This window comes from Heteronotia binoei, chromosome 2 (assembly GCF_032191835.1).
Source record: "Heteronotia binoei isolate CCM8104 ecotype False Entrance Well chromosome 2, APGP_CSIRO_Hbin_v1, whole genome shotgun sequence".
Lineage (NCBI taxonomy): Eukaryota > Metazoa > Chordata > Lepidosauria > Squamata > Gekkonidae > Heteronotia > Heteronotia binoei.
The window spans coordinates 125,785,177-125,804,115 of NC_083224.1; the positions used below are offsets into that span (position 1 = coordinate 125,785,177).

Consider the following 18,939-nt stretch of genomic DNA (forward strand, 5'->3'; position numbering starts at 1 on the left):
ACAGAAATTAGAAAGAGGTCGGCTTCTGGAAAAAGCATCTGTATGTGAAACGTGTGCTTAGCTAGCAAACACATAAGGAAGAACTATTTATCCTTTAAACCTGACTATGAATGGGAATTGGACTCCACATATGAAAGCCTGGAAGATGTGGAATAATTGTGGTCTTATTTATGAATTTCATTGAACCACTATGTATGAAGACATTGGATTAAGTGGAGCTCCACCCATTTCTGAGACTACTATGCTGTGAACTCTGGTATCATCTCTATCATATTTGAAATTATAATTTTTGTATGTATATATTTTTGAATTTATTTTTTGCATCACACAGTAGTTTTTTTCTTGCCTTGTTCATTACTGTGTTGCCACTGTTTCATTGCAGTCCCAATGTGGGACTGCTCAGAATACAAGTTAAACTTTGATTTAATTTTCATTTTTTCATGCAACACAATGCTGTGAAGTGGAAAATAGCCCTTCCATGAATGGATGAAGTCTTCTGCACATGGAAAGGCATGCATGGATCCAACCTATTTTGCCTGGTACTTCAACACAAGAAAAGCTCAAATACTTGAGTAGGGTTTTAAAATACAATGAAGGTTATAACAGCATTGACATGGAAAGAAAACCCAGAGGCCCATACCTGCAGCAGTACACAGGACAGAAATGAGATATTTGAGAAGACATTGGTTGGCTGAAAGCAGCTCTAGTGAATTTCCTCTCTCTCCTTGAATTATTTCTTAGTCATTCCAAGATTTTCCTTCTAGACAACAGGGTTATCTAAGGTAGAGTCCTTTTGGAACCATCATTCAGCTGCCTAGGCCAATAAGTGCTAACACTGGCTTTATGCGGTGTTTACAGAGTGGCGAAGCTTGCCCATATTTGGATACCTAACAATCTGAAGACATTTTTCAGAGACTGTAACTGCCCTATGACAACAACTGCCCTGTGACACACATGATAACTTGTATGAATTAGCCTTTAGAAAGGCATCTCTTGCGCATTATATATACACACACACATATTAAACAACTGCCCAAGAACTACTGATAGCAAGTGAAGTGTTGGGTAAATGGAAAGTAAATCAGGAAGTATAAACCTATTAATGACCTATTAATGGAATGCGCCTATTAAACCTATTAATGGAATGCACCCAGATTTATTCTATAATAAAACATACACCGTAGCATTTACTGATTATAGTGTATGCAGCCTTGCAGAATGCTCTCTATGACATTTTATTCGGTCATTAAAAAAACTCTGTGAGCAGACACTGAACTCCTATTTTCGTATTATTTTTTGTATGCAAGTACCAAATTGATGTTAACAAGAATTTTTTTCTTTTTTAAAGGATGGTGAATCAATTTGATGAATAAAAATTGCTACATTCAGAACAAAGTTCTGATGGACTTAAATGTAGACAAATTGATAAATCTGTTAGGGCTGGAAAAAGCATAAAAGTTTTAGCTTTTTAGGAGCTAGCATCACATTTTTAGACACTCAGGCAAAACGCATCTGGGATTTTCCCAACATTTGATCTAATATTAGGCAATTACTACCAGCATAAATGCGCCAGACTCAAACAGGGTCCCAAAGGGAGCAATCACGTGGCAGTTGCGCCCTTCTGGGCTTTCTTCATTGGGAAGATTACTTGCAAAGAATGGCCATCCTATTGCCAGAGATTTGTTTCCAGTGACAAATTCTGTGATTTCCATGTTCTAAACAACAACTTTAAGGCTGTGTGAATCACTAATTTTTAAAATTTGGTACAAGCAGTGCATTTTCAGTTTTTTTAGTAATTTGCACAGGTTAAATAGTAACTGTCTATAGTCATCACGTTTTTGCTCAAAACACTTTTCAAAGATTTTCATGTGATAAAGTCATGATTTAGACACATGATGAATTTTTCAAGACAGAATGAACTCTTACTAACCTACAGAGAATAAAATCAGCTCCCCAGATGTTATTACATGATAACTTGTGTGAGTTAGCCTTATGCATTATATACACACACAAATTAAATAACTGCCCAAGATCTTAAAATATGTCAGAAAGACCAGTTTCAGCTGAATGTGTGATCCTAGGCATGCTTACTTAGAAGCAGGGTTGTTTTTTTTTAGTAGGAGCGCACATGAACGCAGTTCTGGCTGGCTTGGTGTCAGGGAGTGTGATCTAATATGCAAATGAATTCCTGCTGGGCTTTTCCTATAAAAAGCCCTATGTGAAACAATGGTGACATCAGGGGGTGTGGCCTAATATGGAAATGAGTTCCTGCTGGGCTTTTTCTGCAAAAAAAGCCCTGCTTAGAAGCATGTTTTATTTAAATGCATGGGCCTTGCTTTCATGTTAGTGAGTTTTTGATCAGAATGAAAGTCAATTATGTATCTCTATTATCTATTCTTTCTAAATGAATCAGCCATCAATGGTGTCAATGGGTAGTTTATATATGGATATTTGAGTCACAATACTGTTTAATGTACATTCATTATGAAAGGGCAGACTGAACTACCATAAGCCAATTTTTGAAAGTTGTTTATTGATTCCAAAGCTCCTATTAGAATTTTTTTTTTTAAATTATGGATAGTAAGGACAAACACTAAGGTTATTTATTAGTTGGTTTGTTTCTCACAGTTGGTTGATTTCAAGTTTTGGAGAAAACAAGGTACAAATATTTCTTATTATCAATGACTTTTTAAAAATCAACCTATAATTATAGGTTAAAATTATGAAGCACTAAAAAAGAAATAGACTAGAAGTTCTAACATATAGAACAAATGAATGGGGCAGGGACCTTGGCTTGTTGGCTACATAGCCAGGTCTTCCCTGAAGACACAGTGAAGACAGATTTTTGTATTATTCTATCTATAATGCAACACGACTTAACTACCATGTGTTTAATAAGGAGAAGTCTGGCTCTTAACAGAGAATGCCTCTAGTTTTATTATTATTATTATTAGTGGACTTTGCATTCTATGATCTCAGGGCTCTTCTAAAAGAACCTAGAGATATCTGACAGGCTCCTTACCCTCTTATAAACCCCTATACATTTATTACAAGGCCAGACACAAGGTACTTAACAAATTCTATAAATGCACAGATAAGGCAGGTCACAAAATTAAAAGCTGTTAAAGGGCTGGCAGTGGCAACAAATGCAATACAAATACATACTGATGGTCTGAAAAAATCAGTATTTTATCTTTCCACTTGTATTCCATCAATGTATGAAGTGCGCACAAATCTATTAATAAAGCTTACACTTACCTTTGATGCTGGACCCTTCTTCTATTCCCCAAGATTTTTTTCAGCACAACCCACGTTTTTTAAAAAACAAATCACTCAGCCTTGTGTAGAAGCAACAGCACCATGAACTGACTGCACTCAGTGCCTGCCAGTTCCTTTAAGATATTATTTGGCATTTGTTAAATGTGAAATTATCAATCAAAGCAAGAAATGCTTGGATGCTTACAGACAAGACAACAGGAGATGTGAAGGGAAGATAGGTAGTAGAGGGTCCCTCTGAAGCAACGGAAACATGTAAGACTTTCCTTTAGACCTCATTTTTAGAATCTGTGCGCAACTGGAATACTAATTGCAGAATATGAAAAACATAAAATCAAAGGTTATGAACACCTTTCAAACTATTATGGGAACAAGACTTTACACTAACTATAATTCTATAGGCTCTTCAGACAGTGAAATACTAAAGACATACTTTATGGTAAAGATATGAACAGTGTGTATCAATAAATGTTATAATTAGTTTTGAAGGGTGTATTTTGTTAAAGAATGCACTTGGAATGTGTATATATACCCAAACAAATATACGTACATGCTCTAGATATAGACACCAATTACATACACAAGGATAGACAGCAGTATAAAATCAAAACGTAAAGTAAGCTTGATTACAACTCTACTTTCGCCTCACTATTCTGTAAATGAAGCTCAGGCAACTTTGGTCTTGATTGTTCAACCTAATACCTTGAACTGTGAACACTCATTGCACTTTAAAGTAAAACCCACCCCATCAATCTCTCTTTCCATAAAAGCCAACAAAATCCAATGGTCAATTATTCTCTTAGAACCATTCCATTTTACAGGAAGTAACTCTAACCTAGCATCCCCACATTGAACGCTATAAAGAAAAGAAACTTTTTAGAAAACTTTAAAGTTCATTGATACACAATGTAAATGGATTGCTGTTTTATGCAGTTGGTACCACATGATCTTCAGGTTACTTCTCTAAGAAACTGCTTGGTTGGTTTCACAGGGAGGGTCTTCAAGGCATCTTGCTACTTTGCCTATAGGATTGTACAGGTCTTTTTATCCTTGAAGGGGTTTTCCGAAGCAGGTATACCCATTAGTAAAGGATCCTTCCTAGCATGCTCCTCGCAATAGCACATTAGATCTGCAGATGCCTTGGATACCTGTGCAGAGAAATAAGGTGCAGAACTATAGACATTCTAGAGGATTAGCTGGATCACTAAACAAGGTCTATATATTGCAAGTAGAAAACAGAGATGCTCCACCAGGTCTACAGTTGAGGACAGCATCAGTTTTTTACCATGGCCACCACCGTAGCCTTTACCAATCCCAGTCTGTGATCTACCCTATGAAGTGAGTAAAGTTATAGCATGCCATTGATTATTGGAGGATGTATCCTGCATGCGTTAAGATAAAACTGGTTACAAGAGTCAGACTCCAATTGGAAGAAATGTTATTTCTCAACTTTGCCTTTTGGATTTGCTTCAGTGTTAAAAAACAAAACAGAAAAAATTCTGATGGCAGGAGGCACCCCTGAAAATGTCCTCTCCCCCCAATGTAGGCTCCTAACCTCCCTGAAATACTGCTCCTGGAGGACAAGGGACCCTTATGAACAGTGAGGAGGAAATCAAATGTCTGCAGAATGTGGGGCAGGGGGAAAGATCAACAAAACCCATATACACTCTCTTCTATTATTAGAAATTATCACTGGTATCTAACCAAACAAATGGAAATATGATAATGTAATTTAATGTTGATCCCTGGGATTTTGTCACTTTTTCTTAACAACTGACATTGGCTTAAGATTCTGTCACTGGTAATTAGTAATTACTGTGAGTAAAGGCAGCAGTTGACTTCCAGCATCTAAGAAAATTAATCATTACCTTGGCAAGGCACTGCCTCTTAACCACTGAACCTACTCTACATGATGCAATTTGTTTCCTGCTCGTTCAAAAGATAGAGTATGTAAAAAAAGAATCCAGTAAATCTGATGACAACTTTAAATGAACATTAACTGCACTCAGAAAACAGGTTATCTGATTTAGGAGCAATAATTTAATCTCAAAAGTAGCATAAAATATTTTGAGCCTGTAACTCTTTGGAACTGTATGTCTTTCACCAAAGCAACATTTCTAGAGTTTTCCATGCATCTTGATGCCATTTTAGAAAAAAAAAATCTTGGTGACAAAAGATTTCTAGCCTCTAGCTGTATACAGAGAAATGGTAGAGAAACTTCAATATACTTAACTGATGAGTCTAACCAAAAAGAATGCAACTTTTTCTGTGTTGCCTTTAGATCACGCCTGTGTGGAGACTGAAATATATTTTGACTGCAAATTAAATGCATATGGCATTTGCACATGCCCACAAATCAACTACTGTAATTTATGTATGGTATGACAAAACCCCCCCTATAAAAATGTATTTCAAATTTCAACTCATCTATATGCTCAGTGTGTTGCCTCAAATCCATATCCCACCACCACCTTGTAATACATGTACATCACTTGCACAATTAATCTTTAATAAAAATATTTTATAACAGCTAATATAATTATTTATTCAAAACAATGCTAAGGCACAATTTAATATGATAGGTTGACCATGACAGAGTAAGATGACTTTGTAGCCAGGATCCAGCAATCCATACACAAAGCAGTTCTGCAAACAACCGGGGAAAAACTGATTATTTATTCTAGCATCTGACATTCATATCTCAAAGGGTGCCCCCAACCTTTCTGTGGAATTTCTCAGGGATGCTATTACAAGAGGAGAGCTGAAAACCCACACATGGCATTTGGGATCAGAATAGGAGAAAAACTTCAACAAGTTTTAAACAGGACTTTCATTTTTATATTGGTGAAGTTTGTTGATTTGTTTCAGTATTGAAGGCTACATACTTCCATTAATTCTGGGCTGGCTATTCCCCAAACTTCTTTTTTCCCCTGTCTCTCTGTATTCATGTTGATTTCCCCTTCCTTTTGGCCTTTGGAAAAGTTGTGGGACAGGTAAAAAATTATGTATGCATTTAAAACAGGGTGATATTTAGGATTGCCAGGATTGACTCAAGAAATATCTGGGGACGTTGAGGATGGAACCAGGGGACTTTGGGGTGGAGCCAGGAGCAAGGCTGTGACAAGACTGAACTTAAAAGGAAGTTCTGGCAATCACACTTAAATGGATTGCACACCTCTTAATTGCCTTCCCTCCATTTGGAAATAATGAAGGATAGAGGCACCTTCTTTTGGGGCTCACAGAATTGGACCCCCTTGGTCCAATATTTTTGAAACTCAGGGGATGTTTTGAGGAGTGGCACCAGATGCTATGCTGAAAGTTTGGTGCCTCTATCTCAAAAACAGCCCTTCCCCAAGCCCCAGATACCCTCAGACTGATTCTCCATTATACCCTATGGGGACCTGTGCCTTAGCAGACATATCCTCCCTCCCCCTCACTTTCTGATAACTCTAGATATCAAATGTGTAAGATAAGCAAATAAACTGCATATTTCTTAGTTATTCAGAGATTATGTATACTGTAAGGTTGCCAACCTCCAGGTAGGGCATAGAGATCTCTTCCACTTTTACAACTGATCTCCAGATTACAAAGATCATTTCCACATGAGAAAATGGCTGCCTTGGAGAGTGGACTCTATGGCATTGTACCATGCTGAGGTCCCTCCCCTCCCCAAACTTTGACCTCTCTAGGCTCCATCCACCCAAACTCTAGGTATTCCCCAACCCAGAGCTGGGAAGCCTAACACTGACACAGCAATGTTCAAAGTATCATGATGTTGTTGTTTATTTGTGCATTTTCTCCATGATGTTCAGTTGCTTAATTTACATATTCTCTGTTCAGCTCACACTGATCACAAAACATGTATACACAAACACACTTTAAATATATCAGAAGTACGACAGCCTGGATGTCTGTGTCTAGGTGGAGTAACATGCTCTGAATAGCAGCACATCTGAATAATTTACATAGAATCTAAGGACTTGAATTGCAATATACATTGACTGAAAATGGATTGCAACACTAAGAACTATATTCTAGCCTCTAACATTTGAAAAGGTATTTTAGGAGTATTTTTTTTTTTAAAAACCCCAGCATTAAGTAAATGTTTATCCCCTTCTTCAAATAAGTCACTAAGGGCGGGGGGGGGGGGGCGGAGTCTTATTCTTACCTTTATTCTTTCTATAGATGCTTCTATTCTCAACTGCTGGACAGTTCTTCTGGCCTGAGCTATATTGTTTGTTGTACCGGAGGTTTTGCTGGACATTTTCAATTAGCTCTTTCAAGTGCTGTTAAGAAAAACTCATCCAGTTAATTTTCTATCAACAAATGATGTTTAATAATAAAAACTGGGAACTACTGTTCAGCAAGTTTCATGTTTTTCAATGGACCTTGTTGTAACAACAGCATATCACAATATAAAGATACAATAACTGCATACTTAAAAAAGTATTCAGTGTGAAAATTTCATAGATGTGAACTTCTTACAGAAAAGTAGATTGCAGTTTCAGTTCATAAGCATGGACACATATTCATTTCAAATATTTTGCAAAGAGAACTAACCGAGGTAATTTAAGATGCATTTAAGACCCATTTATCCAATGCAACCACTAAAAACTAAGAGAAGACAACTTTGTGCTTTAAAGTTGATGTCAAACCTATTAATAACAATTCATTCTTATATAACTATTTATTTACTTTACTAAGACTTAATTAATTAAGTAAATAAATAATTCTGCAGTGCCTTTCTCACTGGGACTTAAGGCAGGTATAAAACAATCAGAAGGATAAAACAACTAATGAAAAATACAATTGGACTAGGATTACAGAATTAGAGAACTATTTGGACAACAGACTATCTAAGGTGAAGTATACCAAAAACCATACAGAAAGCAGATTACAATAGAACAACGCAATAAAAGCAGACAATACCTACAATAATCACTGCAGATTACCTTGGCTCAGCTGAGCTGTCCATGCAAATCCATGCTATGGTTATCACAAGGCTAGACTGCTGTAAAGCACTTTACATGTGTCTGCCATTGAAGACAAATTGCAAATTCCAGCTGATGCAGAATGCTGTAGCCCAGTTCCTATCAGGTGTTAGGCAGAACATGTACGTCAGATCCATTCTGCAGACACTTCACTGCACTGATTATTGTAGGTATTGCCTGCTTTTATTGCATTGTTCTATAGTAATCCGCTTTCTGTATGGTTTTTGGTATACTTCACCTTAGATACTGTTGTCCAGTTAATGAATTTAATTCAAAGTTCCAGTTAAAGCCCTTAATGGCCTTGGACCACATACCTAATGGATTGCCTTTGCCACTACGCTCCACTGCAACAGCTTTGCTCATGAGAGCAAAACTTTGCTAATGGTCAGGAGAACTAAAACAAAGCTGAGATTTATTTCCTGAACTCTTGCTAGATGAACCTTTCAGGACTCTTAAAAATATGCACAATCCAGTCTTCGAACAGTGTATAAAATGCACTTTCAAATTTTCTATCATTGCTTCTAAATATTCTGTTCTAGAGCAAGTTTACAATAGAAGTTCATGTCTATGAAATGTGAAGTGAAGACTATCATCCAACTATTCAAGCGAATCAGAAACAACAGGCAGTCCTTTAAAAAAAGGGAGGGGGGATAAAAAAATCCCTTTCTTTGGCCAGCCCAAACTGAATTGTGCATCACTATTGAAGCTGACTGCACTATACAACAGAGGGTAAGAGTTCAAAGAAATAGTTCAGTTTTAGCAATCCTGCTACTGGATTTCTTCCAATTAATTATCAAGATTTGGATCATCATATTCACCCAAAGGTTGACCACAGTAGCACACAATGGCTTTGGTGGAATGGTTCTCTGGATTTTATAATGGCAGACGAGTAATCAAACTGCAACCCTTGAGGCAAATGTTTATACCTGAAACAGTGTCCCAAAAGTTCAGCACACAGAAATTCTATTGCAGAAAAAAAAAATCTTTTAAATCAGCTAATGTGTTCCTCGTGTGCAAAATAAGCTTAAAAGAAGTAAAACTGTAACTATGCTGACAGTTATTAGTAACAAAAAACAACTGTAGCATGAACTGTTAGCCTGAACACCAGCTCAACCTGGTATTTTCACAATTCTGCAAAGTTTACAGAGACCCTACTAGCAAGGTCTTTCAAAACATTCTTTTACTATATGCACAACAGTGCGTTCTGTAATATCTATTTCACTATATTTTGTGAAACTATTAGATTGTGAGACAATCTTTGGAAGCCACAACCTCATTACACTTGATTTTCTTAGAAAGGTCTGCACTGGCATATAGTATCATAAACAGAAAAGAAATGAACTCTGTTTTGAATGCAAAATGATAGCATGGTAGCAATGTTTCTAGATTTTAACTGTATCTTTTGTATTTTATGGGTAGTTTTTATTCTATATAGCTTGGTGGTCCTCTTACTCTGTATAACTGATTTCTTTTATGCCAATAAAGGCTGCTGCTGGTGATGATGATGATAGCATGCCATCATAGTGGTTTGCAAAATGAAGACAAACCAGCAATCGTTTCAGCCTGCTTTGAGCCATACATGGTATCAAGCATCTCCTCCCCTCATCTTGTGCAAGATCTTCCACTTGTGCATAGGAAAAGGGTCAGCACTTCATTCTGACAGAAATTTCTTGTGACTTATGAGGTACCAAGCCCAGACCTCCCCCCTCCCCAATTTTAGGAGGTGGTTCTTGCAGGGACAGCTGCTGTTTAAAGGGAGAAATCTCTGTCTATGAGTGAAGCACATACCATGTTTAATATACAAAGTTTTTTTTAAAAGAACTGCATAAAATAGAGTTCAGTGTAATTATTACTGTAATACATTCTAAGTGTGGCTGCATTTGAAGAATCTCTGGAAATTTCAGAAGATCAGCATGGAAGCTTGCTAACTGGAAGCAATATTTCACCTACATTAATTACTAAACAGCTTCCAGTCTATTTCTGATAAAAAAGTTTAATGTTTTACCTTTAAAACCCTAAATAGTCTCTTATATGAATGCCCAACTCAGACAATCTCTGAAACCTGGCCTCCACTTCTCTTGACACCTTTGCCTAATTTTATTTTTATTTAAAACATTCTATGCCATCTTTTCACCAAATTGGGTGTCAAGTCTGTATAAAACTCTGGTCAAGTTTGTATCTAACTTTGGTTCAGGGAAAGGCACCCTGGGTAAAGCCAAACTGTATTCCATTGCTGCTAGCTTGAACTCTCCTCTCCCCTCTCCTTTCCTTTGTTATGTAGTTGTGCTTTGAAATGGGAATATGTGAACTTTTTATCTGAGCCTTCTCAGGCCTAGCTCAGGGGGAGGCTGGAGCCGACAACGCTCAAGGCCAAAGTAGGCCTAAGAACGAAATGGTAACATCAATGTGTGAATGTGCCCTGCATAGTCCCCCTCCCTAAAGAATCCCTTTGAAGTGTACCTTATATGATTGCATTCTACTGTATGATCTTTAGTCTTTCAATACTAGCCTAGTCGAGAACAACAGTATCAACAAACTAGTTATTTTGTTTCAACAACGACTCGTTATTGAATCTGCCAACTTGACATTGGGGTTTACAATGCAGTGAACATAAAATTTAAATAATTAAAATACAGTTAAAATTTTAATTAAAATCTCCTTTGCGAGTGAGTTCTAAAATTTTGGTGCAATGAAGGAGATGGCCCTTTCTTGGGTTGCCATCCATCTAGCTTCAGAAGGTGGGACAACCAAAGGAGAGTCCCTAAGGCCAGAATGAACAGGTAGGTTTGTGTGGGAGAAGTGCCATCCTAGTTATAATTCAGTGAAAATCTGTCATATTCTTCCAAGTGTTTGTTGATTAATCTGGGGTGTGTGTGTCTAGTTTCCTTCAGCTATTTTGCCTGTTTTCTTCAACTATTTTTAATTCCAGCTTTAAACTGTTCTTTTTGTTAGCTGATTACTAGTCCTTTAATACATTTTCCCACTACTGCTCCTTCAGTTACTTATTTGGTTAACTACAATGTTGTTTTGGATCTGGCAAGCATCCTGAAATCTGTAGAAAGAAAAAGTAAAAAATTAAAATAAAAACATAATTATATTTCTAAATTTCTTATGCTTTATAAGCTCATTGTCAGAATTCTAATCACCTGACTTTATAATACTGAATCTACCAGAGCACCCTAAGCTTACTGGAAAACTGTGCAGGCAAGATACAACTTGTCCATCATCAATACTGTGGGATCTCTGGGAAAGACATGCAAATTTCTCTGCATATAAAATTGGTAGAACTAGAAGACTTCATATTAGTAGCTGCAGGGCAAGCACATTGTCTTTTTCATTACAAATGGAATCCAGAAGGGAGACATCTAAAATCTATGATAAGAAAATGTATTAACTGGACCAGTTGCAGCATTCATAGGTAGCTACTAGTGTATCAGATATCTTGGCAAAGGCTTTTGCCAGACTGCACAATCTGTCATCATTCAAGCTTCCTGGCAGACAATTCAGTTCTTACCCCTCCTTAACAAACAAATCTATATGAGGGCTGAGGTGAAAAGGAATTAATATGTCAGGAAACTTCTGAGAGGGTTTCACTGTCAAGGGAAGGGGAACCAATTTTAAATATTTTCTTGCTAGGGGGCATAATTTCTAAAAAATCTTTTCCAACATGCTCATTTTAGGAAGACAAAAAAAGATATTACTTTGCTACAAAATCAAAACATTAATAAGTGTAACTTGGGGCTCAGCAATGAAAACACACCAAGCTTCTGTCACATAGCAAGGACAGCAGCTCTCCAGCCTAAAGTTTCAGGTCCTGGTGAATCATCAATAACCTTCAGGATGCTGAGCAATAAAAAATAAGCAAATTATGCTCAAGAGGTCTCAGAAAAGAAGTACATGAAGGATAAGTTTCTTTTGCATAAACACAGGAAACAGACACATTTTGGCAAAAGGATGCGTAATACTGTCCAAGCAGAATGGAAAGGAGAAGGAAATTAAAAATCAAACTTGAACAAGCTTGTTTTAAATATTCGTGGCTCTGCCAGCTCTGCATTTCAGACACAAAAATCTCACAACAGGAGATCACATTTCTTGTAGTGAAACTAAGTAAACAGATGTCTAAATACTGGCTGTTTTGGATAAGAATATGTGGGTTTTCAGCATGCTCTTCAAAAGACTGCTTACGAGAATTAGGAGTACCCCTCGCCAAGCTTACCTTGACACAATCCCAAGGATTGCACCTGCACTGATATGTTTATAATCCTACCAGCAACAGAGCTAACTTCAGCTATATTATTCTGTAGTATTCTATTAGTCAAGAGCCATGAAGGGTAATGAACATTGACAGTGACTAGTAACTATTTCTTCTTTTTTAAAAAAATGATTAGGTGGAGGTGGTGTTTAACAGACCAGAAAATCAGGACACGATCATTAAATGCTTTTGTTTGTTTGGGTTATGCCATATTACAAAATTAAACATTTAAAATTCCACTTATTTCAGTGAAAGTAATATATGCATGTGCTGAACCTTCTCAGTTTTTGCTGTAACATGACTTTTAAAACAGACAGACTTGAACATTTAGGATAAAATAAGAACCACATAGGGAAAATAGTATGCGTTACCTTGCCACCACCTGAAATTATGTCGACAGCCACCCATGCCAAATGTTAAAAGTGCTAAATTGAATATTTTAATGGTATTAAAGTAACTGGCTTGGAAACATTACTTTTTGCACTAAGCATTTGATGGCCTTCCCATTTATAAATGATACCTTCAAATAATTTTAATGCTCCTAGCAAAAACCAAATTAGTTACACAACATAACAATAATTCAAGTTCAAATATGTAATCCCCCCCCCCCGGTTCAAACATGTGATTTTCCTCCCCCCTCCTTCTCTCAAGCATATTCAGTTTTGGACTTGCCTACAGAATATACACAAGAATCATAGACTCAAAGAGTTGGAAGGGACTTCCGGGTCACCTAGTCCCTGCACAATGCAGGAAACTCACAAATACCTCCTCCTAAATTCACAGGATCTTCACTGCTGTCAGACGGCCATCTAGCCTCTGTTTTAAAAAAAGGAGAGCTCACCACCTCCTGAGGAAGCCTGTTCCACTGAGGAACCGCTCTAATCGTCAGGAAGTTCTTCCTAATGTTGAGCTGGAAACTCTTTTGATTTAATTTCAACCCATTGGTTCTGGACCTACCTTCTGGGGCCACAGGAAACAATTCCACACCATGCTCTATATGACAGCCCTTCAAGTTCTTGAAGATGGTGATCATATCACCTCTCAGCCACCTCCTCTCCAGGCTAAACATGCCCAGTTCCAGAAGCAATGGCATCTAAAAAAAATGGTAAATCTCCAGGCCCAGACGGTTTACCTGCAGAATTCTACAAAGCCTTTGAAGATTGTTTATTGGCACCATTCAAACTTCTGACTGAAAGGATTCAAAAGGAAGCTCAAATACCAAATTCATGGCAAGAAGCTACAATATCTTTAATCCCAAAAGAGGGTGCAGATTTGAAAGACATAAAGAACTTCCAGTCAATTTCTCTTTTAAATGTAGACTATAAAATTTTTGCCTTGATATTGGCACAACGTCTAAAGAAAGTTTTATCGGTTATAATACATCAAGATCAGGCAGGATTTCTTCCTAGAAGATATTTGAAAGATAAGGTTAGAACAGTATGTAATATAATGGAATACTATGGGAACCATCCAGAGAAACAACTGGCATTAATTTGTCTGGACATGGAGAAGACTTTTGATAACGTACGTTGGCAATTTATGTTACAACAGCTGAAGGGTATGGAATGTGGCGAGAACTTTTTCAGAACGATTCAATCAATATACTCTTGTCAAAGGGCAAAGGTGATGGTGAATTAACAGAAGCAACTGCTATCCAAAAAGGTACAAGACAAGGCTATCCACTGTCACCACTTCTTTTCATCCTATGTTTAGAGATATTAAACAAACAAATAAGAGAAGATTCAACTATTAAGGGGACACTGATTAAAGGTGAACAATATAAATTGAGGGCCTTCACGGATGACTTGGTTTTCATACTAGAGCAACCATTAGATTCGATTGACCATTTGATAAATAAGACCAATCAATTTGGTCACTGGGCAGGACTGAAGATAAACTTTCATAAAACAAAATTTTTGACTAAGAATATGACGGCAGAACAAATTCAACTTCACCAACAAAAATCAGGATTTTCGCATGAGAAAAGAGTCAGATATTTGGGCATATATATCACAAACAAATGCAGCAATTTAAAGATGGACAATTATGATAAACCGCTCAAAGAGATTAAAAAAGACTTGGAAAAATAGCAAGATCTGATTATATCTCTGATGGGAAGAATAGCATCAATAAAAATGAACATTTTCCAAGAGTGTTATTTTTATTTCAAACTATTCCAGTGCTATTAACTAATGTATTTTTTCAAGAATCGAATAAAATGGTCTCTGAATATATCTGGCGAAAGAAAAAACCAAGAATTAAAGACACTACAAGATTCTAAAGCAAGAGCGGGCCTGGGCCTTCCGGACTGGCAATTGTGTTACAGATCTTTGGTGCTATCCTGGGTGAGAGACTTGGTGTTACTGAACGATAGGAGACAGTTATTGTTAGAGGGACATTATCTCACCTTGGGCTGGCATGCGTATCTATGATATCAAAGACTTGAAGGACATTCTTATTTTAAAAATCATTGGTTGCAGAAGTCTTTGTACCACACATGGATATGGTTAAAACCAAGAATTTATCAAAAAATTCCAAGATGGGTCTCCCCAGTAGAAGCATTTACACCCCCAAACCTTATAAAACCAAATCAGAATTATAGATATGAAGAATTGTTGAAAAAAGACAGCCAACTGAAAACCAAGGAAGAATTAGAAGACATGGATATTAAAATGAGTTGGTAGTTGAGAACACAAGTAGAATTCAGATATGCTAAGGACAAGACAATAAACTAAGTCAGTAGCCTTCAAGGAAAACCTGTGTAAGATGTTTTATAGATGGTATGTAACTCCACAAAAACTTTCTAAAATGTATTCTAATATGTCTAATAAGTGTTGGAAATGTACTAAACATGTAGGGTCATTTTACCACATGTGGTGGACCTGTGAAGTGGTGAAAGACTATTGGAACATGGTGCATGAACTATTACAAAAAATTTTGAGGACTCTGATTCAATTCAAACCAGAACTATTTTATTGAACATATATCCCAGTGAATATACGAAAGAAATGAGACATTTACTAACTCATATGAATACTGCAGCCAGAATTCTTCTGGCACAGAGATGGAAACTGCAAGAAATCCCCATGAGAGCGGAAAATATTGGAAATGGCTGAGATGGACTACTTATCCCAGTTGCTTGCTGTGAAATCTAAGGAAGAAGCAAGAAAATATTGGGAGAAGTTATATGTCTGGTTAGACACTTAAGATTCTTTGATGTGAACTTCTTTCTTACTATCCCCTGTAATGTAAACTGTTATATCATAGATATGAGAAATGTAATTTTAAACAGATGATTTAATTGAAGACTTACAATCTTTATAGCATGTTACCTAATTTAGGATGACATAGTGCTAAGCGAATAATAATAATGTAATAATATTTGTTTTTATAGAAGTATTCGCATGTAGATCAGATCATTTTGATAATACCAGTTGTATTTCTAATTTTTCTACTGTCCCTTTTCCTGTTCTTTTTTATTCTTTGAAATAAAAAAATACAGAAAAAAATAAATAAACATGCCCAGTTCCTCCAACCTTTCTTCATAGGACTTGATCTCCAGACCCCTCACCATCTTTGTCACTCACCTCTGGACCACTTCCAGCTTGTCTATATCCTTCTTAAAATGTGATGCCCAAAACTGAACACAATACTCCATGTGAGGTCTTACCAGAGAAGAACCTCTGCAAGAAACACTCTGCAGATTAGATCCAAAAGTGCTATCACAGTGGCATAAGAGCACTTCCACTGACATAACAGCACTTCTGTGCAGGGGAGAGTGATTTTTCCGACTCCTACCTGCAGCCCCACTATGCCCCTCTTGCTGTTCCTACGAGCCCCCAATCTCACAAAAAAAAAATTTCAGGGGGTTTAGTGGGCTCCTCCTTTAATAGGGGAGTTGGGAAAGTACTGCTCCACGAGTTCCATTTGGTTTGCTGCAATGTTATTTTTACATGCACAAAATACAAACTTAACAGAGTCTATTAGTGCTGGCACTGTATTAATTAAAATCCTCCTCCTGGGCTTTATATATTTACACAGACACGTAGTCAACTGTCCTACTTTAAAAATAATTACAACCTGACTAATCTGTGGTAAAACCCAACTGCTGTAGTAAAACCAAAAACATATAATTAAAATTTTTATAACAAAATAGCTGAAGCTTAACTGTAGCACAACATATATTAACCTTCTCACTAAAAATTAGCCAGGCAAGGGAGGATTGGTCAGTTGGGTGAATGATCCAGGGAGCTTAGAGCATAGGATTGCTAGGTCTGAAGACTACACCCTAGACACCAACTAGAGATTTCTGCTAATTATGACTTACTGTTGTCATTACAGCTCTAAGGGAAAACAGGTCAAACAGCAATAGGAGGCAGTTGAATTTCATATGCTGATTTACACTAACCAGCCAATACATCGGGCTAGATTTATTTATCTAAAAATAATCTTTTTTGTTCTGTGCGTTCTTATACAGGTCCACATGCCCTTCTGAACAATTTGGTCTTGCAGCTTCTACAAAATGATGTGTGAGTCTCTGTGTGTGCACAACCTCTTCTTCTCTTTCAAGAGGTTATTTCACAAGAAAGGCAAGTGTCTGAAAATATCTATAAACAAGCAGTAGCTGGTTGAATCTTAGTGTGTGTGTGTGTGTATGTGTGTGTGAGGGAACAGAAAGAAAACACTGTTGTGCTGAGCAGAGTTGCCACATAGCTTCATACCCAGAGAAGCAATCCTTCAATTATGTACATTGTATATACAATCACTTTCCATACAACCGAAAACATGCCTGAGAGCCAGAATACAACTCAACTAAATTTAGAAATATCTATTTGCAGTCATAAGAAATGCAATTACAATTTCAAATCAATCTGAGTTGATTGTAATCTACTAATTCAACAACATGGTATAAGAGCTGTTACTTTTCTGAACAGATCAGAGCAAGTAAGATCCTGGATTCTTTTCAGCCATATTCATGTTTGAGGACCCAGGGAGATTTATTCCCATAGAAAATCATGGAGAATTGATCCGTGGGTATCTGGGGCTCTGGGGGGGGGGCTGTTTTTTGGGGTAGAGGCACCAAATGTTCAGTATAGTATCTAGTGCCTCTCCCCAAAATACCCCCCAAGTTTCAAAAGGATTGGACTGGGGGTCCAATTCTGTGAGCCCCAAAAGAAGGTGCCACTATCCATTATTTCCTATGGAAGGAATTGAAAAGGTTTGCCGTCCCTTTAAATGTGATAGCCAGAACTCCCTTTGGAGTTCAATTATGCTTGTCACAGCCTTGATCTTGGCTCCACCCCTAACGTCTCCTGGCTCCACCCCCAAAGTCCCCAGATATTTCTTGAATTGAACTTGGAAACCCTAAGTTGCACCTTTAAGACCAGCTAAGTTTTATTCAGAACGTAAGCTTTCGTGTGCTCTCTAAGCACACTTCATCAGACAAGGAATCCGGTACAGTAAGCAAAGCCACACATAGCTGGTAGTCAATGGCTCAGAATGCAAACTGGTACAAATTTAAGATCTAATGACAGAATAGTAAAATTATCTGGTAGAAAGTGGTTTAGAATGTAAAATGGTACAAATTTAAGATTCAATGACAGAATAGTAAAATTAACAAACTGAGCAAACCTGAGTAGCATGAGCATGCAAAAACAATAAAACAGTAATATGTCAAAATGTGAGGATGTCTGTTAATGACTATATTCATTGTATTAAGCCTGGGTCAAAAGGAAGGTATTTATATCTCAGAAGATTTCCCATCCAACTAATTTACCTTTTAACATGTAACATACATAAAGTTTGCCATTAGGAGAAAAATACATTAGTGGGAGATGGGTTCAGTATATGTAATGGGATAAACAGCCAATATCCCTGCTTGAGTATGTCAATACAGCTAAAAGAGAAATACATTGGATAGTGATGTTCTTGTCCACCTAATTTACTTTCCTCATAGCAATTTTGATCCCCTTGGGGGAGGAGCTTCTCTCCAGGTCGGATCCAAAGCAGTCCATTTCTCACAAACAAAACTCACAACAGAGAAGAACCACAAAAAGGACAACCTCCACACAACCAACAGAGCACTTTAGATGCTTTTCAACTATAATTTTGTTGCTGTTTTAATGTTTGAACCCACCCCGAGCCTGCTTTGCAAGAAGTGTGGGATACAAATCCAACAGTCGAGAGAGAGAGAGGGGGGCACCCTGCAGGGAGGAGAAGGTGGGAGAAGCCCAGGCTGGAATCTAGCTAGATATCTGAGGGAGACCCACCAACCAGATTTTGAACCCCAGGTCCATAAACAAGTCACAGGCAAAACTGGGAGAATTGGCTCCAACCCTAAGAGGAAAAAAGACCACTGAGAAGGAAGATTCATGGTAAGTGAAACAAACCTTCCGTTTTCTGGAGGTCCAGGGTGAGGCA

At 37.3% G+C, this 18,939-nt stretch overlaps 1 protein-coding gene across 2 annotated transcripts in view; it reads right to left on the minus strand.

The window, feature by feature from the left end:
- Positions 1-2,913: 2,913 nt before the first annotated feature.
- GNG12 (G protein subunit gamma 12) overlaps positions 2,914-18,939 on the minus strand; it is a 55,494-nt gene continuing 39,468 nt past the window's right edge. For both annotated transcript variants that reach the window (XM_060231994.1, XM_060231992.1), the window contains 2 exons: positions 7,445-7,562; positions 2,914-4,424 (listed from right to left, as the gene is read on the minus strand). In XM_060231994.1, the coding sequence (XP_060087977.1) occupies positions 4,299-4,424; positions 7,445-7,540 (222 nt within the window). In that variant the 5' untranslated portion in view covers positions 7,541-7,562 and the 3' untranslated portion in view covers positions 2,914-4,298. The remainder of the gene's footprint in view (positions 4,425-7,444; positions 7,563-18,939) is intronic.